Source organism: Salvelinus sp. IW2-2015, linkage group LG32, assembly GCF_002910315.2.
Source record: "Salvelinus sp. IW2-2015 linkage group LG32, ASM291031v2, whole genome shotgun sequence".
NCBI classification, from domain to species: domain Eukaryota; kingdom Metazoa; phylum Chordata; class Actinopteri; order Salmoniformes; family Salmonidae; genus Salvelinus; species Salvelinus sp. IW2-2015.
In genome coordinates this window covers 9,250,248-9,273,095 of record NC_036871.1, presented here as the reverse complement: position 1 = coordinate 9,273,095, position 22,848 = coordinate 9,250,248, and the positions used below count along the sequence as shown (strand labels likewise).

Sequence of the window (22,848 nt, the reverse complement as noted above, 5' to 3'; positions counted from 1 at the left end):
GGATATTTTATATGTGAAATGTTTTCTCCTAGGTCATGACATTAGGAGTTAGGCCTACCTGAACGTTTTCTCAAACACCTGTTATATGGAATATTTTGGGAACTAATTTTTGCTATACAATGTTCACTAAATATCCACTTATCAATTGAAACGTTAATTAAGAAGCATAATTACATTTATTTCAAATACGCATAGTATAAATAACTAGCTTGTCTATCATGAGAGAAGTGAAGACTTGCACTTGGCACAGTTTGGAAATAGGCATGCTTGGATCCAGTTGAGTTTGGTTTTGAGTTGTTGCAGGAGGTGCATGCTCTGTTGATCTTCCCCACCCCCTTGTGCTGCATTCGCTCGGGATTTTAGAGGAGTCTACCCTTTTAAAGTGAGAGGATTGGCTGAACAGAGGACAAACAAAGAGGCATGTGCCTACACACACATGCGATAGAGAGAGTGCACATTCACTTTCATGTGTACCAAATTAAATCAATATTTCACTCGTCTGTCTAGAGCCCTTTCCTCGAAAAGTGAGTTAACACAGGCTTTTGTGGTTAATGGATCATTATTTAAAATGGAATCTGAGTTGGCCATAATTGAAAAACAACTCACAGTAACATTTCCCACTGATTCCTGTGTCAAGAAAAAGTAATAGAACAACTTCATACAGCTCATACTCAAAATCAAATGTGTTAATTCATTCATTCATTCATTGTATAAAAGCAGAGGCTTGCTAGCTGTAACCAGCTCTTTCAGTGAAGCAAATCTCAACGTCACAGAGAGAACTTTCTTTGGTTCCAAGAAGCACGCGTTCTATACTGTAAAAGTCATGGCTACTCAAACTTTTTGAGGAAACCGATTACCTAAAAAAAAGTTAAGAAACCTAAAAAACTAAATACAGCAGTGCTACCTTCATATGAGTAATACAAATGCAGTTTTTTTGAGTACACTGTACTTAAATGTAATGTCCCCACTAAGCCACACCTCAAATAATTTCCCAGTGTACCTTGTCTTTTCGATTGAATTGTAGAGTTACTACCCATGATTGTATTTGTTAGTGACAGAGACATGGTTGTTGAATTCCTTCATTGTCATTCTTGTGGCCTACATTAAGTGAGTTCCTGGCTGAATACTATTATCATACTTGAACCATTACATATATCATAAGGCCTTATACATTGGCCTGAAACTCGTTGTTTTACAGGCCACATCAGGCCTGCAAGAAAGGTTGCAAATCTCTGTAAATACTTTTCCAGTAATCTTCCAACCAGGGTTTCTGGAAAACTTACTAGAATTCTGAAACCCGAACTGTTCACATTACGTTGGCTTGGAAAGTGATGAGCAATTCCTATTGGAATCTAGCCAGCATTAGGCTATCCAACAGTTGACATTTGTATTCACCCGCAACCTGCATTCATAATGACTGCCAAGGTTAAGAAGAGTAGGCAAAAACTACCTAAGACATTTAAACGGGAACAACCATTTCAGTAACAGGTGCAAAACTGCAATGATTGGATTAGTTTAGAAACAATGATATATTTTTTTATAGCATAACATTTAATCAATCAATCAATGTACATGCAAAAACACAGAAATTAAAAACAATTTTTAAAAAAGCTATCTGCAGTAGAGCATGCTGGGAAAAAAGGTCATTTGTTATCACAACTTACAAAAATAGAGTTGGTGTGACTTACATTTACACTAAACAAAAATATAAACGCAGCATGCAACACTTTCAGACTTTACTGAGTTAAACTGAGTTACAGTTCAAAGAAGGAAATCAGTCAATTGAAATAAATTAAGCCCTAATTTATTGTTTCACATGACTAAGCAGGGGTGCAGCCATGGGTGGGTAGGCCCACCCACATAGGCCCACCCACTTGGGAGCCAGGTCCAGCCAATCAGAATGCGTTTTTTCCAACAAAAGGGCCCCCTGGGTTGTGGGGCCGGTTGAATGTACTGCCAAATTCTCTAAAATGGTATTGGAGGTGGCTTATGGTAGAGAAATTAACATTCAATTCTCTGATAGCCCTGTTGGACATTCCTGCAGTCAGCATGCCAATTGCACACTCCCTTAAAACTTGAGACAGCTGTGGCATTGTGTTGTGTGACAAAACTGCACATTTTAGAGTGGCCTTTTATTGTCCCCAGCACAAGGTGCCCCTGTGTAATGATCATGCTGTTTAATCAGCTTCTTGATAACCCACACCTGTCAGGTGGATGAATTATCTTGGCAAAGGAGAAATACTCACTAACAGGGATGTAAACAATTTTGTGCACAAAATTTGAGATTATGTGCGTATGGAACATTTCTGCGATCTTTTATTTCAGCTCATGAACACAGCTCAGGACCAACACTTTACATGTTGCGTTTATATTTATTTTTAGTATAGATTTGAGTCAGTATCACATAACTATTTTAAGTAATAATGACTTTTCATTGACTTTGAGTACAGTGAAGTCATTCAGGATGGGAGTTTTGACCAACTTGTCAACTTAAAGGAGTTCAAGGAAAGAAGGAGTAAGTTAAATGAAAGGAGTTACTTGAAGGAGTACTATAATATACATTTGATTCACACCATAAATTGATCGATTGAATGAGAATCCAATGTGATAGCCAGAACTCTATTTTGAGAAATCCATGCAGAAACACATTATAACAATAACACAGTATAACAATTGTGAATGAATGTGTAGTGGACAGGATTAATAATTTAGAATTTTCCTCGCTTGATGAAACAAAGCTGTGAGTTTCTCGAAGTAGGGGGCAGTTCAATTGGCTTCAAGTTTGTCGAGTCTGGTTTAGCTATTATGTTACAACAGGATCTTGAACAATCCGTGTGCCTCCATCTGATGTCCCACGTGGTCAATAATTAGACAGACTGTTTATCTCTGTGGCCTTTGCGCTAGAGAGAGAGAGAGAGAGCACGAGAGAGAGAGAGAGAGAGAGAGAATGGGGTGAGAGGAAGAGAGAGAGAGAGAGAGAGAGAGAGAGAGAGAGAGAGAGAGAGAGAGAGAGAGAGAGAGAGAGAGAGGAGAGAATGAGTTGTGTCTAATATTAAGGAGGTCTCTGTATTGCTCGCCTGAGGTAGAGTACCTCATGATAAGCTGTAGACCACACCATCTACCAAGAGAGTTTTCATCTATATTTTTCGTGGCCATCTATTTAGCACCACAAACCGATGCTGGCACTAAGACCGCACTCAATTAGCTGTATAAGGCCATAAGCAAACAAGAAAATACTCATCCAGAAGCGGTGCTCCTAGTTGCCGGGGACTTGAATGCAGGCAAACTTAAATTCATTTAACCTAAATTCTACCAGCATGTCACGTGCAACCAGAGAAAAAAATAACTCTAGACCACATTTACTCCACACACAGAGACGCATACAAAGCTCGCCCTCCATTTGGAAAATCTGACCATAATTCTATCCTCCTGATTCCTGCTTACAAGCAAAAACTAAAACAGGAAGTATCAGTGACTCGCTCAATATGGAAGTCATCAGATTACGTGGATACTACGCTACAGGACTGTTTTGCTAGCACAGACTGGAATATGTTCTGGGATTCATCCAATGGCATTGAGGAGTATACCAACTCAGTCACCAGCTTCATCAATAAGTGCATCAACAACATCGTCCCCACAGTGACCGTACGTACATATCCCAACCAGAAGCCATGGATTACAGGCAACTTCCACACCGAACTAGAGGCTAGAGCTGCCACTTTCAAGGAGCGGGACACTAATCCGGACGCTTATAAGAAATCCCGCTATCCCCTCAGACTAACAATTAAACAGGCAAAGCATCAATACAGGACTAAGATTGAATCCTACTACACCGGCTCTGATGCTCGTCAGATGTGTCAGGGCTTGCAAACTATTATGAACTATAAAGGGAAACACAGCCGCGAGCTGCCCAGTGACGCGAGCCTACCAGACGAGCTAAATGCCTTTTATACTAGCTTAGTGGCAAGCAGCACTGAAGCATGCATGAGAGCACCAGCTGTTCCGGATGACTGTGTGATTACAGCCGATGTGAGCAAGACCTTTAAACAGGTAAACATTCACAAGGCCGCGGGCCAGACGGATTACCAGGACGTGGACTCAGAGCATGCGCAGACCAACTGGCAAGTGTCTTCACTGACATTTTCAACCTCTCCCTGACCCAGTCTGTAATACCTACATGTTTCAAGCAGACCTCCATAGTCTCTGTGCCCAAGAAACCAAAGGTAACATGCCTAAATGACTACTGCCCCATGGCACTCACATCGGTAGCCATGAAGGGCTTTGAAAGGCTGGTCATGGCTCACATCAACACCATCATCCCAGAAACCATAGACCCACTCCAATTGGTATACCGCCCCACAGATGACACAATCTCAATCGCACACTACACTGCCCTTGCACACTTGGACAAAAGGAACACCTATGTGAGAATGCTGTTCATTGACTACAGCTCAGCGTTCAACACCATAGTGACCACAAACCTCATCACTAAGCTAAGGACCTGGGACTAAAAACCTCCCTCTGCAACTGGATCCTGGACTTCCTAACAGGCCACCCCCGTGGTCGTATGGATAGGAAGCAACACATCTACCAAGCTGATCCTCAACATGGGGGCCTCTCAAGGGTGCGTGCTTAGTCCCCTCCTGTACTTCCTGTTCACCCACAACTCCACCACCATCATTAAGTTTGCTGACAACACAACATTGACAACGACAACGACGAGACAGCTTATAGGGAGAAGGTCAGAGACCTGGCAGTGTGGTGCCAGGACAACAACCTCTCCCTCAACGTGAGCAAGACAAAGGATATGATCGTGGACTACAGGAAAAGGCGGGCCGAACACGCCCCCATTCACATCGACGTAGTGGAGCAGGTCGAGAGTTTCAAGTTCCTTGGTGTACACATCATCAACAAACTATCCTGATCCAAACACACCAACACAGTCGTGAAGAGGGCACAACAACACATTTTCCCCTCAGGAGACTGAAAAGATTTGGCATGGGTCCCCAGATCCTCAAAAAGTTCTACAGCTACACCATCGAGAGCATCCTGACCGGTTGCATCAACGCCTGGTATGGCAACTGCTCGGCACCCGACCATAAGGCGCTACAGAGGGTAGTGCGTACGGCCCAGTACATAACTGGGGCCAAGCTTCCTGCCATCCAGGACCTATATACTAGGCGGTGTCAGAGGAAGGCCCAAAAAATTGTCAGACTCCAGTCACCCAAGTCATAGACTGTTCTCTCTGTTTCCACACGGCAAGCGTTATCGGGGTGCCAAGTCTAGGTCCAAAAGGCTCCTTAACAGCTACTACCCTCAAGCCATAAGGCTGCTGAACAATTATTCAAATGGCCACCTGGACTATTTACATTGACACCCCCCTTTGTTTTTACACTGCCGCTACTTGCTGTTTATCATCTAAGCAAAGTCACTTTACCTCTACCTACATGTACAAATTACCTCGACTAACCTGTACCCCCTCACATGGACTCGGTACTGGTACCCCCTGTATATAGCCTCGGTATTGTTATTTTATTGTGTTGTGTTGTTTTGATTTGATTTGATTATCTACACCGGCTTTATGTAATAGTGACAGCTGTCCAGCAGATGGGGTTGAAACATTGAGCTTCTATTACCCTCCTCAGCTTCCTCTATTTTTTATTTTTTATATTTTTTATTATTTAACCTTCATTTAACTAGGCAAGTCAGTTAAGAACAAATTCTTATTTACAATGACAGCCTACACCGGCCAAACCCGGACGACGCTGGGCCAATTGTGCACCGCCCTACGGGACTCTCAATCACGGCCGGTTGTGATACGACCATGTGATATGACCATGCTCTGATAGAGAATATGATCCAAGGATATTGTCTATTCAAAATGATGACTTTGTAAATTGATCTGAGAAAGAGCTTCATTAGAATATCTCGGGAAGAGAACTACAGTATCTTGAAGGGAGGAAAATCCCATTCATATATTTACTTCACAGAGATCACTCACGAAAATACAAATACAAGGAATTACATGGTGACTTCTTCGAGTATTTCTAACATATCTCTGCTCTCTACTCTGTAACAGCGTTGCAGTCCAGTATAATAACACAAATCCTTTGTGTCACTAGACAAAGAAACCATATTTGCCAGAAACAATTACCCAAATTGTTGACTAGTGTCCACACAGCTGAATACTTGAACTCGAACAACAAAGACTTCATTCACTGAACAGCCAGTGGATGCATGTTTGGTGTAGTACTGTATGTGTACATGCATTGACCCGGGATAGAAGTACAACGTTACTCTCTTCTGTTTAGCTTAGTGAGACACCAATGAGATCTACCCCACCTCAAAGTACTGTATCTGTTCTTTGTATAATGGCAGCAACACATGGATCCCTAGCAATTTCCTATCCATCCCAGCCTTTTCATTCCGTTTGCTCTCTCCCTCAGTTCCCCCCTCCCTCCTCCCTTCTCTGTGTTGCATCACTGGGTTCGCCTGGTGTGCTATTATTTCATTTTTTCCCCATTGTATTCACAGGAATGTCCCTGTATTGATGTGTAATATTGTTATTATTGTTGCAATACATTTTTTTATTTCTTAAATAACTGATCTCTACTGCCTGCTCCCACTATGATGATGCTGATGTCATCACTGACTCCCAGCAGCCTTGGCTGAGGCACCTGAGCCATTTTTCTGTGGACCAACCAAAGGTCGTTCTCTTCTGAGCTCGCCTCCTGCGTCCATCTAGCTCTAGCCTAATTCCTCTCCTCTCTCCTCCCTGTCTACTCCCCTACCCTACCCATGTCTGGCTGGCTGGCAGACAGACTGACGCGCTACTGTGTACCAGGCCCTGTTGTTAGAACCCATTCACCCATAGCCCTGACTAGGGTGGTCTAGCTCTGTGTCTCTTTCTATTGCTCGGGGCGGATACTCCCTGCATGGATACACTGAGGGAGGCTGTTAGCTGATATCGACGGGAGGAAAAAAGATCAAGGAGGAACCCACTGCGGTCGTCGAATTCGAGGTGGTTAGGTAAAACGATTGAGATGCGTTATTTTCTGATGAGATGTTGTTTTTTGATCATGGCCTTGGGTTGACGCAGTGGGGAACCAAGGGTGGTGCTCCGCTCTTTCTCAGCGTTGAAACAATTGTTTTTACAGGTTTACAGAATAACCGTGTCAATAGCCTATTTAATTCAATCTGATTCACAGTCAAAATAAACAACTACATATGATAATCCTGGATTTGCTCATGTGTCGCAGGGATGAATTTATGGCCGGATGAATTCAATGACATCGATATTTACAGTGGGCGAATAGCATAGCACCAAATGGAGTGATGGCCAGTAGCCTATTGCTTTGACAGTGCGTTTGCATTGAGGTGCGGCAGCGCAAGATGTTGGAGAAGACAATATTTACGTTATGTCGGGTCTTTTCGAGTGCAAACAGAAAACCACGAACTAGGTCGGTGCATAATATTTGTCACTTTAATATCCTTGTCGATTATGTAATTTATGTACTTATTACGTTATTTTTTTGCGGGCTGTATGTTTTGTGATGCTGGCAAAAATATGTGTTCTGACGGTGTGCACATGAAAGATATGACTGGGGAGATTTTTCGCAACCACGTTGGGTTGATAGCCTATTGCTTTCTGTAGAATCAAGGAAATCATGAAATGTAACAAGCCAAACTATTTTGTAATGGATGGGACATTATTTGGTCAATAGGCCTACCGACGCAGGCCCTAATTAGGCTACATATTGGCATTGTCAGCTGCAGCGTTGTAGACGAAACATATTTAAATACCCATCGAGAATGAAGAGAAATAAGAGCAGTGATCGATTGTACAGATAGCCACGCTAGCTTTGCCCTGGTGCTAGCAAGCAGGCTATGTAGTGCTACACATTGCTTTAAATTGACAAATTAAAATACTGTATTAAAATACTGTATTATCTATTTTAGCTGTATATTTACAGCAGCATACTGTGAAATATGATGCATTGTGGGAAAATGTGGGTTGAGAAATAATCTCTGGCTCATTAACATATTTTGAGGTGCGCCTTGTAAAAGGCTATATTTTCTTGCACCCATTAGTTAGAATGCTGTACCCCACATAATACAGTAGGCTACATACCAATATATAAAAATATGTATATATTTGTTCTGTATATCTACAGTAACACACTGGCTTCTGTACTGTTAGAAATGTACTGAAACACAGTACCACCCACAGAATACAGTGACAAACTGTGTTTTGGGAATTTAAAAACCTTTCTCTGTAAAGCTACAGTAATTTACTGTAATTCAGTACTCCTCCCACATAATATAGTACCATACTGTAATTTTGGAGTGCCAAAAGCCTTTTGCGGGTTCATGGTATTGTTGTGGCCCATTAACACATTTCAATAATGGGCAGCTGCAGCCTGTAATTTTGGGCATTCCTGTATGTGGGCATTCCCCTTCAAGCATTCCATTGGTTCCTTCATGAACAGCCCCCCGCTAGCACCTGAGGCTGGGGTGACACTATGTAGCTAACTAGCTAACTAACTAGCTAACTTGCTCGTTAGGGACACGGTGTGCTAACGAGCACCATGTGCTAGCTAGCTAGTTAGTTAGCTAGCGAGCACACGGTGTTGCCACCGCCTCCCGGACTACCAGACTAGCTGGCTAAGCTAGCACATAGTGTCCTTCGCTCTCGCCTGTTGAACACCTGCCCTTGCCATCCTTAACAGAACTGCGAGAAAACAGCGACTGACTGGCGAGGACAAAGGACACTGTCTACTGGTGAATGGTTAGCTAACTACCGTTGTCGCCCCCTCCCCTTCTTCTCTGGGGGTTATCGGCATCCAACGCTATTGTGCATTAACGCCACCTACTGTACTGGAGCGCCCAAAGCCTCCCCCGCCTGTCCTAGCTTAAAAATGTAACAATATACAGTGCATTCGGAAAGTATTCAGACCGCTTGAATGTTTCCAAATTTTGTTACAGCCTTATTCTAAAATGGATTCAATTGTTTTCCCCCCTCATCAATCTACACACAATACCCCATAATGACAAAGCAAAAACAGGTTTTTAGGAATTCTTCTAATTGATATATTTTTTTAAATATCACATTTACATAAGTATTCATACCCTTTACTCAGTACTTTGTTGAAGCACCTTGGCAGCGATTACAGCCTCAAGGCTTCTTGGGTATGACACTAGAAGCTTGGCACACCTGTATTTGGGGAGTTTCTCCCATTCTTCTCTGCAGGTCCTCTCAAGCTCTGTCAGGTTTGATGGAGAGCGTCGCTGCACAGCTATTTTCAGGTCTTTCCAGAGATGTTCGATCGGGTTCAAGTCCGGGCTCTGGCTGGGCCACTCAAGGACATTCAGAGACTTGTCCCGAAGCCATTCCAGCGTTGTCTTGGCTGTGTGCTTAGGGTCATTGTCCTGTTGGAAGGTGAACCTTCACCCCATTTTGAGGTCCTGAGTGCTCTGGAGCAGATTTTCATCAAGGATCTCCCTGTACTTTGCTCAGTTCATCTTTCCCTCGATCCTGACTAGTTTCCCAGTCCCTGCCGCTGAAAAACATCCCCACAGCATGATGCTGCCACCACCATGCTTCACCGTAGGGATGGTGCCAGGTTTCCTCCAGACGTGACACTTGGCATTCAGGCTAAAGAGCTCAATCTTGGTTTTATGAGACCAGAGAATCTTGTTTCTCCTGGTCTAAGAGTCTTTTAGGTGCCATATGGCTAACTCCAAGCGTGCTGTCGTGTGCCTTTTACTTAGGAGTGTTTTCCGTGTCGCCACTCTAGCATAAAGGTCAGATTGGTGGAGTGCTGCAGAGATGGTTGTCCTTCTGGAAGGTTCTCCCATCTCCACATAGGAACTGTCAGAGTGACCATCAGGTTCTTGGTCACCCTCCCTGACCAAGGCCCTTCTCCCCCAATTGCTCAGTTTGGCTGGGCGGCCAGCCCCTGGAGAGTCTTGGTGGTTCCGAACTTCTTCCATTTAAGATTGGTAGAGGCCACTATGATGTTGGGGACATTCAATTCTGCAGCCATTTTTTCCTACCCTTCCCCAGATCTGTGCCTCGACACAATCCTGTCTCTACGGACAATTCTTTCGACCTCATGGCTTGGTTTTTGCTCTGACATGCACTGTCAACTGTGGAACCTTATATAGGCAAATCATGTCCAATCAATTTAATTTCCCACAGGTGGACTCCAATCATGTTATAGAAACAGCTCAAGAATGATCAATGGAAACAGGATGCACCAGAGCTCAATTTCGAGTCTCCTAGCAAAGGGTCTGAATACTTATGTAAATAAGGTATTTCTGTTTTTATTTTTAATAAATTAGCAAAAAGAATCTAGAAACCAGTTTTTGCTTAGTCATTGTGGGGTTGTGTGTGTAGATTGATGAGGGGAAAAAAGATGTAATCCATTTTAGAGTAAAGCTGTAAAGTAACAAAATGTGGAAAAGGGAAAGGGGTCTGAATACTTTCCGAATACACTGTAAGTATAAAGAGGGGTTCCTGAAGATGCAGGAATGCCCACATGCCGGAACTCCCCGAACTGCAGTCCGCAATTGCACCCTTCTCACAAATTTGGAGGTATACCTTGGAAGAGGCTATACTTGTTTCACCCATCAGTGAGAGCGCTGTACCAATGTAAATGAGATGTCTTTGCACATTGTTACAAGACTGTATACAGTCACTATATGACAAATCTTTCTATTCCTTTGGCCTGTTTGTGAGTTTAGTGTTGGTTGTTCATTTCTGATTGTCTAGTTCACTTGCTTTGGCAATGTAAACATATGTTACCCATGCCAATAAACCCCATTGAATTGATGTGCGATAGTAGTTTCCTAACAATTAAATGTATATAGGGAACAGATCAGAGTGGCGTCAAGTTTCAAACCTGTGAGAGCTGTGAGGGAGCTGTGAGGGGAACGGCACCTCCGTACCTTCAGGCTCTGATCAGGCCCTACACCCAAACAAGGGCACTGCGTTCATCCACCTCTGGCCTGCTCGCCTCCCTACCTCTGAGGAAGTACAGTTCCCGCTCAGCCCAGTCAAAACTGTTCGCTGCTCTGGCACCCCAATGGTGGAACAAACTCCCTCACGACGCCAGGTCAGCGGAGTCAATCACCACCTTCCGGAGACACCTGAAACCCCACCTCTTTAAGGAATACCTAGGATAGGATAAAGTAATCCTTCTAACCCCCCCCCCCCCTTAAAAGAGTTAGATGCACTATTGTAAAGTGGTTGTTCCACTGGATATCATAAGGTGAATGCACCAATTTGTAAGTCGCTCTGGATAAGAGCGTCTGCTAAATGACTTAAATGTAAAAAAAAAAATGTAAACCTTTAATGATTGAGTGTTTAGCCATGTCCTTTCGATCTTTTTCGTCCTGGGAGTCACTGCCAGTTTAGACCTGGGTTTAGACCTTGCCATAACCAAGGTCTAAACCGGCAGTGACTTGACAAGTTCAAGTGAAATAAAACACCAAATTGGTATGCTGATATATATAATTACCTATTTGCTGTTAGCAATTGCTGTAATTTTATTACAGTAACATTTAACAATAAAGTACTGTCTGCTGTATATTTACTGCAGCATTCTCTAAATGATAGTGTATTGTATGAAAATGTTGGGAAAGCATCACTGGCTCATTAACTTATTTTGAGGCGTGCCTTGTAAGTGGCTATATTTGATGCACCCGTTATTGAGAATGCTGTGTACCAATTGAACTGATATGTTGGAGTAGTTTTCTAGCTCTTTAAGGTGTATAAAGAACACGTCAGTGACAGCAGGTCTTAAACTTCAAATGGTCGAATATTTATCTGTGTCATTTTGATCTGTTTTGCACTGTAATCACAGCCAGTTTGGAAGACTTTGTAGGCCTCTAGAAGTGCAAGTGCTAATCAAGTCGCTCTGGATAAGAGCGTCTGCTAAATGACTTAAATGTAATGTAATGTAAATGCTAACATGCTTACAGTTGCGTTTACTTTTTTTACAGTGTTGGTGCTGTCATTGCTCAGAATTTTACAGTAACGTACAGGACGCTAGTGGCAAGTTACTGTGAACATAGCAATGTGCTTTGCACTAGCCAGAGATGTGCAAAGATACATCAGAACGGTATCTTGTAACAAATCCAGGTTAATTTGAAGACCAATGTATCCTTAACTACAACAACATTCCCAGTAACGGTTACAGAAACGGGTTACTTGCTATGACTTTGCTAAATACTGCCTGTTGTTGGCACTAGCTACTGGCGCTGAAAATCTTCAACAGTTTACTAACCACTGTGCTTCCTGTAATGCACTGTAAATTCTAGAAATACATAATGGTACTGTAGTCAGGTGTTCCAGTAATATGCAGTACATTTGTGTTACAGTAAAGGGCCTGTAAATCTACAGTGATTTACTGGTTTCTGTGCTGCCAGTAATTTACTGTAAACATGACAGGATTTTTTCCCTTTGTACATTCGCTAAGAAAATCTGCGAAAACTTAAAAACAACATCAATGGAGAAGTCAACATACAAGTGTAAGTAAAAATAAATGCAAATAAGTTAGAAATTGTGCTACTAATGACGGCACAAACACGTCTCGTAAATGTTTTTGTTAGGTTATTATTTGGAAATTGTACAAATAAAACATTTTTCTTCTTCAGAAGTTCCAGCTAGGCAGGCTGACGTTAGTTAGCTAATTCATTTGCTAGTTATCACACATTAGGTGTATATTAATAATGATATACAGTATGATGACACTCATTTTCATAACAAAAAACCAGGAAGATAAATATAATAGCAAGGTTCAATAATTTGCTGTTAGTGAGAAAAGGGAAAATCTATTGTAACAGAGACGTAGGGAGTCATGAAGCAGGTGCATTTGGTGAGTTTAATAATAACTAATGTGGCGAGATACAAAACAAGAGCAGCGTCTGGACAAGAAAACAGAACCAATACTGTCTGTTGAATGAGGCTACAGAGTGCTAGATAAAGGGGAAGTAATCAAGGCAGTGATGGAGTCCAGGTGTGTATAATGATGGTTGCCAGGTGTGCGTAATGATGGTTGCCAGGTGTGCGTAATGATGGTTGCCAGGTGTGCGTAATTCTGGGTTGCCAGGACTGGCGCTTAGTAAACCGGCTACGTCGTCCGGAGTGGGAGAGTAGGAAATAGATGCCTATTTCCCATGATTTATTTCATTTCCATGATCATTGCAGAATAAATTCCTCACCTTTTCTGACTGTGATGTTTTCATATTTGCGAAATAGCCTATAGGCCTACAACAAGTTAAGATAGGTTACCATTTGTCCCATCTCTCATTTAATTGCACCCAGTTCACAGTAGTAAATAGATAAGCTATTTAAAGTATTTTGCTCTATTTGATCTGAGATGGTTCACCTTTTCCATTGACGTTTGAAGGCAACGTCTGAATACTGTATTGTCAAATTTCCAGAGCAGACAATATTTCACTTTTAAACATAATACATATATCATAACCATTGCAAAGTATATTCCTCACCTTTTATGGCCATGATGAGTTCGTATTCCCCAAGTAGCCATATAACAAATTATCGTGCGCATCTCTCATTGTGCCTATTCGATATTATAATTTCACATTTTTATATCCGAAATAGAGTGCAGTCTACATACAGTAGAATTTAACAGGTGAACAGACAGTTGATCTTTTGCATTCATGTGTGTAGGCTACCATTTACATTACATTTAAGTCATTTAGCAGACGCTCTTATCCAGAGCGACTTACAAATTGGTGCATTCACCTTATGATATCCATGGAACAACCACTTTACAATAGTGCATCTAACTCTTTTAGGGGGGGGGGGGGGGGGTTAGAAGGATTACTTTATCCTATCCTAGGTATTCCTTAAAGAGGTGGGTTTCAGGTGTCTCCGGAAGGTGGTGATTGACTCCGCTGACCTGGCGTCGTGAGGGAGTTTGTTCCACCATTGGGGTGCCAGAGCAGCGAACAGTTTTGACTGGGCTGAGCGGGAACTGTACTTCCTCAGAGGTAGGGAGGCGAGCAGGCCAGAGTGGATGAACGCAGTGCCCTTGTTTGGGGTAGGGCCTGATCAGAGCCTGAAGGTACGGAGGTGCCGTTCCCCTCACAGCTCCGTAGGCAAGCACCATGGTCTTGTAACGGATGCGAGCTTCAACTGGAAGCCATGGAGAGAGCGGAGGAGCGGGGTGACGTGAGAGAACTTGGGAAAGTTGAACACCAGACGGGCTGCGGCGTTCTGGATGAGTTGTAGGGGTTTAATGGCACAGGCAGGGAGCCCAGCCAACAGCGAGTTGCAGTAATCCAGACGGAGATGACAAGTGCCTGGATTAGGACCTGCGCCGCTTCCTGCGTGAGGCAGGGTCGTACTCTGCGAATGTTGTAGAGCATGAACCTACAGGAACGGGTACCGCCTTGATGTTAGTTGAGAACGACAGGGTGTTGTCCAGGATCACGCCAAGGTTCTTAGCACTCTGGAGAGAGGACACAATGGAGTTGTCAACCGTGATGGCGAGATCATGGAACGGGCAGTCCTTCCCCGGGAGGAAGAGCAGCTCCGTCTTGCCGAGGTTCAGCTTGAGGTGGTGATCCGTCATCCACACTGATATGTCTGCCAGACATGCAGAGATGCGATTCACACCTGGTTATCAGAGGGGGAAAGGAGAAGATTAATTGTGTGTCGTCTGCATAGCAATGATAGGAAGAGACCATGTGAGGATATGACAGAGCCAAGTGACTTGGTGTATAGCGAGAATAGGAGAGGGCCTAGAACAGAGCCCTGGGGACACCAGTGGTGAGAGCACGTGGTGCGGAGACAGATTCTCGCCACGCCACCTGGTAGGAGCGACCTGTCAGGTAGGACGCAATCCAAGCGTGGGCCGCGCCGGAGATGCCCAGCTCGGAGAGGGTGGAGAGGAGGATCTGATGGTTCACAGTATCAAAGGCAGCCGATAGGTCTAGAAGGATGAGAGCAGAGGAGAGAGAGTTAGCTTTAGCAGTGCGGAGCGCCTCCGTGACACAGAGAAGAGCAGTCTCAGTGAATGACTAGTCTTGAAACCTGACTGATTTGGATCAAGAAGGTCATTCTGAGAGAGATAGCAGGAGAGCTGGCCAAGGACGGCACGTTCAAGAGTTTTGGAGAGAAAAGAAAGAAGGGATACTGGTCTGTAGTTGTTGACATCGGAGGGATCGAACTACCACTGTATGTGGGCCTACTGTAGGCTAGTTTAGGTTAGAAAGTAGAAAATGTTTCAGAATTGGCAGACAGTGCAGCATATTTAGGTTCATGAAAAAGTAAATACAAAACATTATTGAATTCAAACAATCTGTTTACAGGTTCACAACAATGTGCACTTGTTTTTGTCTTTCAGAAACGGTCAGATACAGCAAATGTCACTGCAAAAGAAAATATTCTGTCAACACCTCTAAAGACATTTGATCAAGTTCGCCATGCAATGCTATTTCCTTAGATACTGTCTTGGCCTAATTCCAATTCCTCCCCAGTATACAGAAAACAAGAGTGTTATTGTGACTATAAAAGGGGTTATTTGCGGAGGGATAGGATTCTACCAAGAACCGTTTTGATCAGAAGAACCCTTTTTGGAAAACTACCTAGAACCTTTAACATCCTATGAACTGTTTTTGGAAGTCTTTGATGATTCTTTGGAAGGCAAGAAGTGTTCTACAAAGACCCATTATATAATTTTTACCCAGCATGCTCTATTGCAGGTAGCGTTTCAGAATTGTTTGTTTTACTGTAATATCTGTGTTTTTGCATGTACATTGATTGGTTGATACATTTTATGTTACACACATATAAATAACAGACAATTTTCTAAACTAATCCACTCTGTTAGTAATTGGATTTATGGCACCCGTTACTGAGATGGTTGAGACAGTCTCAATATTCAATCTTCTCTACCTTGGCAGTCATTCAGAATGCAGGTTACGGGTGATTAACAATTCTACTTGTTGGATATCCTAACTCTGGCTGGATTGCAGTAAAAATTACACATCACTTTACAAGCCAACATTATGTGACTTGTAAACCAGGAGATTCTTAACACCAATGTGTTAGGATATAACATGGCCCTTAAAGAAAGGTCTTCTGATACAGTAAATATGATGTATTGTCATAAAAGGCTGATGGGCTCTCGTTAGAAGCCTTCATAGATGGTTTAGGAAGAACCTTTAGATGATCAAATGGTTCTTGGTAGAACCCTTCATAGACGGCTCTAGGCAGAACCATATTTTATGCATGGGGTTCCTTGAAAATGTCACGTTCCTGACCTGTTTTCTTTTGTCTTGTATTTATTTAGTTGGTCAGGGCGTGAGTTGGGTGGGTTGGTCTATGTGTGATTTTCTATGTTGGGATGTTTGTGTTCGGCGGGTATGATTCTCAATCAGAGGCAGCTGTCAATCGTTGTCCCTGATTGAGAATCATACTTAGGCAGCCTGGGTTTCACGTGTGTGTGTGTGGGTGTTTGTATCTCGTGTCAGTGTTTGTGCCACAAGGGACTGTTTTCGGTTTTGTCACGTTTTTTGTATTTGTAAGTGTTCAGTTTCGTTTTAATAAATTATCATGAGCACTACCCACTCTGCGTGTTGGTCCGATCCATGCTCCTCGTCTGAGGAGGAGAACGACTATGACGACCGTTACAGAAAAACCCTACATAGAACACTCTGCAAAGGGTTCTACCCAGCACCAAAAGGTGTTCCTCTATGGGGACAACCCGAAGAACCCTGTATGGTTCTACTTAGCACCTTTTTTCCCGAAGAGTGTATAATGCTCGTTCACAGTTTCACGACATGTCTGATTTATAACGGGAAACATGCGTATACGTATGGCAAGTTTATACATCTCAATGTTTTTGTGCGTGCGCAGTCTTTTCAGACATTTATTTAAAAAAAATCTTAGATGATGGCATTACAAATTCGTTCAAATTAGATCTTCATTCAAATCACCATCTCACTATGGCTTCCCTCTCCACAGGTGTTAGGCATCTACCCGGTGACAAGCCCCTCCTGACTGAACCCCTCTATAGTCGCGGGCGCATCCCCCTCACTGACAGGCATCATGGCGGGGGCTTCAGTGAAGGTGGCCGTACGGGTCCGTCCCTTCAACTCTCGAGAGATCGGGAAGGACAGCAAGTGCATCATCCAGATGTCAGGGAACACCACAAGTGAGTATTGCATATTTGTATTATAAGAAATGTCTACTATATGTTATTGGTGTAAGAAAACACATGGACCTGAGGACTTCAGCTTTGCTCTTTCGGTGTAGGTTACTTCTTGATTAACCTGGGCTGGATGTTAATTGGCCCCCGAATCAGAAGGCCTATCCAGGGTTGGGCTACCACAACCAAAACGAAACATTTCTATTGAAAAATATTTTGGTTGGGTGATTGGGGGTCCGCCCTGCCTAAGTACTGTTAGGGGAAATGTTAGAGTCTATGTAGCTAATGTTCTATACTAGTAATATCTCTGGAATATGTATTGATGAATCCTTGAACGGCATTCTATTGGGATATACAGCATTTTCCAGTCTGATAACTCCAGGCAAAGATGTCCTCATCAATAATTAATTGATTTGATTAAATATTTACTAATATGGTCTGCTTTAGATTGGGCTTTTAGGAGACAGCCTCATATGGCATTTTAAATGGTTTTGGAGGTGCTATACATTCGATCTAACACCATCTCAAGCTTATTTTAATAAATTCATCACTTCACAACATAGACCCTTCATGGTGGATTCCGATCATCTCTACTGTAGAGAATCACTGAAACATTGCGCTTCTGCCATTTTCTGCTTGGTGCTCGGAACACATGCTTGAAAGCAACAGGATGGTGGGTAGTGAGGCGTGCAACACATGAGACATAGCCTCCAATGGGAACTGAGAGCCTGTCTCTGTGTGTATGTGTTTGTGGGGGTGACCTCTAGAGCTTCTCATCCCTCATCACATGACCCAGAGGGTCCAAAAGGCCTCGTTGTTTCTGTCTCAGCTGAGACGCTAAGTCAGATGATGTGTGTGTGTGTGTCATATTCTGCTTCTTTTTGCCTTTCAACAGTCTGATGATGACCTCATTCCCACAGTCTTTAGCATGGCCCAGATTCAGAATACTCAAAAACGGTTTCCTTTCCTCTTCCTGACTGATGTGAAAGTACTGGATTCGTGAAAGTAGTAGGGAGGATGGCCAATAGCAATATCAACCATCCTCTTCAATTTCACCTTTCCAGTCAATACAAGCGAACAAGGATGAGGAACTAGAAAATAGGGAAGGAATCCACTTTAGAATATTTTTATTTAGCCAAGTTGTCCTACCCTCTCTCTTGGATGCAACTGTCTCAGGAGGACTGAACCACATTATTCTGTTCCACACAACAAAGACTTCCAATTTGGCTGATTACATATCCCTATGAATACCTGATATACAATATATAACCCACAAACCCAGTCTATTGAAGTGCATAAGTGACATCATCATAGGTCAGTCACCACTGATGATGCTGCTGTATTAATCAGAGGAACATCATCACTCACTGCATCACTGCAGTTCCTACACTGAGTGTACAAAAACACTATGATCCCTTATTGATGTCACCTGTTACATCCTCTTCAATCAGTGTAGATGAAGTGGAGGAGACAGGTTAAAGATGGATTTTTAAGCCTTGAGACATGGATTATGTATGTGTGCCATTCAGAGGGTGAATGGGCAAGACAAAAGATTTAAGTGCCTTTGAACAGGGTACGATATTAGGTGTCAGGCGCACCGGTTTGACTGTGTCAAGAACTGCAAAGCAGCTGGGTTTTTCCATGTTCAACAGTTTCCCGTGTGTATCAAGAATGGTCCACCACGCAAAGGACATCCAGCCAACTAGACAGAAATGTGGGAAGCATTGGAGTCAACATGGGCCAGCATCCCTGTGGAACGCTTGCTACACCTTGTAGAGTCCACGCCCCGACTAATTGAGGCTGTTCTGAGGTCAAAAGGGGTGCAACTCAATATTAGGAAGGTGTTCCTAATGTTTTGTACACTCAGTGTATATGGACCACAGACAGTAGCTGCTACCAGGAGCATACTCAACTTTTGTGCCTTGGCCATTCAAGCCTTCACAGAGAGGCACTTGCTCAGCTTTCCCCAAACGCCTGGCCTAATTTCAGATTCCACCAGGTCTACAATTATCCCTAAAATGATGACAATGCATTTTCCACTAATGATATCTATGTAGCCAGCCAAAGACTCTTTCTAGTTGCTATTTACATTTGGTCTGCCATAGCCGAGGACTACACAGTGTTTCACCATAGCTTACTTTCTGCTAGTTTATGGGTTTGGTCTGGGCACTTCTCTAACCTTTGTTTACTTCCTGTCTGTGCTTTTAGCAATCATAAACCCCAAACAGCCGAAGGAGAACAAGAGCTATAACTTCGACTACTCTTACTGGTCACACACAACAGTGAGTTTCACCACATACACCTGAAAGACTTGAATATCATGCGTTTCAAGACCATGCAAGCCATGAGCTCTACATTCACTCCGTAATAGCTAACTAACGGTGTATTCATACTCAAACTCTGTCTTTCTCTCTGCAGCCGGAGGACATCAACTATCATTCCCAGAAGCAGGTGTACAAGGACATTGGGGAGGAGATGTTGCTGCATGCCTTTGAGGGATACAATGTTTGTATCTTTGCCTATGGCCAGACTGGATCTGGGAAGAGCTACACCATGATGGGCAAGCAGGACCAGAAGGATCAGCAAGGCATCATCCCTCTGGTAATCTGGATGGATGGATGGATGGGTGGAAAGGTGGATGGATGGAATGATGGATGGGTGGGTTGATGGAAGGGTGGGTTGATGGATGGATGGATGGGTGGGTGATGGGTTAATGGGTGGAAGGGTGGATGGATGGAAGGATGGATGATGATGGGTGGGTGGAAAGGTGGATGGATGGAATGATGGATGGGTGGGTTTGATGGATGTGGGTTGATGGATGGATGGATGGGTGGAAAGGTGGATGGTGGAATGATGGATGGGTGGGTTGATGGAAGGGTGGGTTGATGGATGGATGGATGGAAAGGTGGATGGATGGGTGGGTGATGGTGGGTGGGTGGGTGTTGGGTTAATGGGATGGAAGGGTGGATGGATGGATTGGAAGGGTGGGTTGATGGATGGATGGGTGGGTGGAATGGTGAAGGATGGATGGGTAGAAGGGTGGATGGATGGATATATGGGTGGATGGATGGATGGATAGATGAATGAATGAATGAACGACAAAATGTAGTTAAACATCATATAATGTAAAGTTACTTCATCGTGTCAGATACTGGATCTTTGGAAACCCATTTAGTTTTATGCCAGAAACATCAAAGCCTTTTATTGATAATACATGTGCGGTGTTGATATCAGGGTTGGGGTAAATTCCATTTAAATTCCAGTCAATTCTGAAACTAAAACAAATTCCAATTCCACATTTTCCTAACTGAAAAGCATTGAAGATAATTGGAATTGGAATTTCAATGTATTTCCTTAATTGGATGGAATTGAAATGGAATTGACCCCAACCCTGGTTCATATCCGAGTCTAACAATGCTTCTCCATGTTCTATGTCTGTCAGCTGTGTGAGGACCTCTTCACCAAGATAAGTGACAGCAATAAGGAAAACAGCTTGTCCTACTCCGTGGAGGTGAGTGCTCCCTCTAGTGGTTTGAGAATGAGCTTCTATACAGGACAGGCCTACTGCTTTTCAGTGGGTTAGGGCTTTTACCTCCTGGGTGATACATACTGAATGAAAAAGTGTTTGTCCCATTTTTCATGAGCTCAAATCAAAGATACCAGAAAAGATCCCATACTGTATGCACAAATTTGTTTACATCCCTGTTAGTGAGCATTTCTCCTTTGCCAAGATAATCCATCCACCTGACAGGTGTTTGCATATCAAGAAGCTGATTAAACAGCATGATCGTTACACAGGTGCACCTTGTGCTGGGGAAAATAAAAGGCCACTCTCTAAAGTGCAGTTTGTCACACAACACAATGCCACAGATATCTCAATTGGCATGCTGAATGCAGCAATGTCCAACAGAGCTGTTGCCAGATAATTTTAGGTTGATTTCTCTACCATAAGCCGCCTCCAATGTCATTTTAGTGTACATTTCCGAGTTAAATGCACACCATTAATTTTTGCTGTGCATATGATAAGAGTTCAGATAAGAGTGTCTTCTCTGCCCCAAGGTGGTGCTGCTCAATAGACATTTGATAGGCACTTAGTTCTCTTGATTGGCACTTCTATAGAGTATTGACAACCTCCACAGGTGAGCTACATGGAGATCTACTGTGAGCGTGTGCGTGACCTGCTGAACCCGAAGAACAAGGGGAACCTGCGTGTGAGAGAGCACCCCCTGATGGGGCCCTACGTGGAGGACTTGTCCAAGCTGGCAGTTACCTCCTACAATGACATCCAGGACCTCATGGAGTCTGGCAACAAGGCCAGGTAAATGGGGCTTTGGATGGATGATGGATGGGTGGGTGGGTGGGTGGGTGGGTCGGTGGATGGACTGGATAGATGGATGAATAGGTGGATGGATGAATAAATGGATGGATGAGGGATGGATTGATGTCATAAGGTTCAATTCTTTCTTCCTTCAGGACGGTGGCAGCCACCAACATGAACGAGACCAGCAGCCGCTCTCATGCTGTCTTCAACATCATCTTCACTCAGAAGAAACACGACATGGATTCAGAAAACACATCTGAGAAGGTACTGTGCAGACTTAATAACCAGGTTCAACCTCATATTCAAGCTACTGCAATAGGTTGAGGCCATGGAGTTATAAACCCCTACAGATGTAGGATCTTAATTTGATCACTCTTGTTGCTGTGAAATTTCCTGCATTGCAGGAAATGCACATTTGTAGTACATTCAAGGTTTAAAAGGGCTTCTAACGTTTGTAATTTCCACACAAAAAATTCGGACTTGATTCGCCCTGAAGAAAAATGTATCAACCTCTACAAAAAATATCCATTAATTATAATCCACATAATAACTCACATTTCCTCTTGCTGCAGGATTATTTTCCTGCTGTAGCAAACTGTCTCAAATTAAGATCCTTCAAGATGCCTCACACTAGGGTTTTGTAACACTTTGACCCATGCATGGTTTATAACTCTATGATTGAGGTCTATTGCTATGCTATCTGGACATTCACTGTGTTATCGTTCATGATAACAGTACTCATTACAGATAAGTCCTCAAAGAGAGTTTCTTGGGGCTACCACTGTGCATTTGGAATCTGGGCATTTCCCACTGTGATACAGAGTATCAAAGCAGATTCATGCCAAAACAAATGATAACAGAGAGTTTCTTGTTGCAGGTGAGCAAGATCAGCCTGGTGGATCTGGCTGGGAGTGAAAGAGCAGACTCTACAGGAGCCAAAGGAACCAGGCTGAAGGTGAGAGGGTATTTTGGGTCAACTTTATGAGCTGAATCCGACCCCCCAGTGATATCAATGTATGAATTCCTCCATTTCAAGTTAACATTTCAAGTTGACATGTCTATGAACTTTACAAAGCCTCTAGGCTCTGTTTCTCAAGATTGTGGAGTGTGTCGTTTTTTGTGTTGCACGCAAGGCTTTTCGTTTGATTAAGTATGCCACGTCTGTTCATTTTCAGGAAGGAGCAAATATCAATAAATCTCTGACCACACTGGGGAAAGTCATCTCTGCTTTAGCTGAAGTGGTGAGAGTCTGTACTTTTCAGTACACAACTCTTCGTCTGTTTGGTCATTGAAGCAATTTTGGTAAGACTGCCAATTAATTAAGTTCTGTCAATTTCTTAT

The 22,848-nt window shown here is 43.1% G+C and overlaps 1 protein-coding gene across 13 annotated transcripts in view; it reads left to right on the top strand.

The window, feature by feature from the left end:
* Window positions 1-6,672: 6,672 nt before the first annotated feature.
* The window catches only part of kif1ab (kinesin family member 1Ab), a 56,819-nt gene continuing 40,643 nt past the window's right edge, over window positions 6,673-22,848 (top strand). For all 13 annotated transcript variants that reach the window (XM_023977393.2, XM_023977392.2, XM_023977390.2 and 10 more), the window contains exons 1-9: window positions 6,673-7,029; window positions 17,003-17,192; window positions 19,395-19,468; window positions 19,605-19,787; window positions 20,629-20,697; window positions 21,326-21,504; window positions 21,660-21,771; window positions 22,385-22,462; window positions 22,683-22,748. In XM_023977393.2, coding sequence (XP_023833161.1) covers window positions 17,087-17,192; window positions 19,395-19,468; window positions 19,605-19,787; window positions 20,629-20,697; window positions 21,326-21,504; window positions 21,660-21,771; window positions 22,385-22,462; window positions 22,683-22,748 — 867 coding nt within the window. In that variant the 5' untranslated portion in view covers window positions 6,673-7,029; window positions 17,003-17,086. The remainder of the gene's footprint in view (window positions 7,030-17,002; window positions 17,193-19,394; window positions 19,469-19,604; window positions 19,788-20,628; window positions 20,698-21,325; window positions 21,505-21,659; window positions 21,772-22,384; window positions 22,463-22,682; window positions 22,749-22,848) is intronic.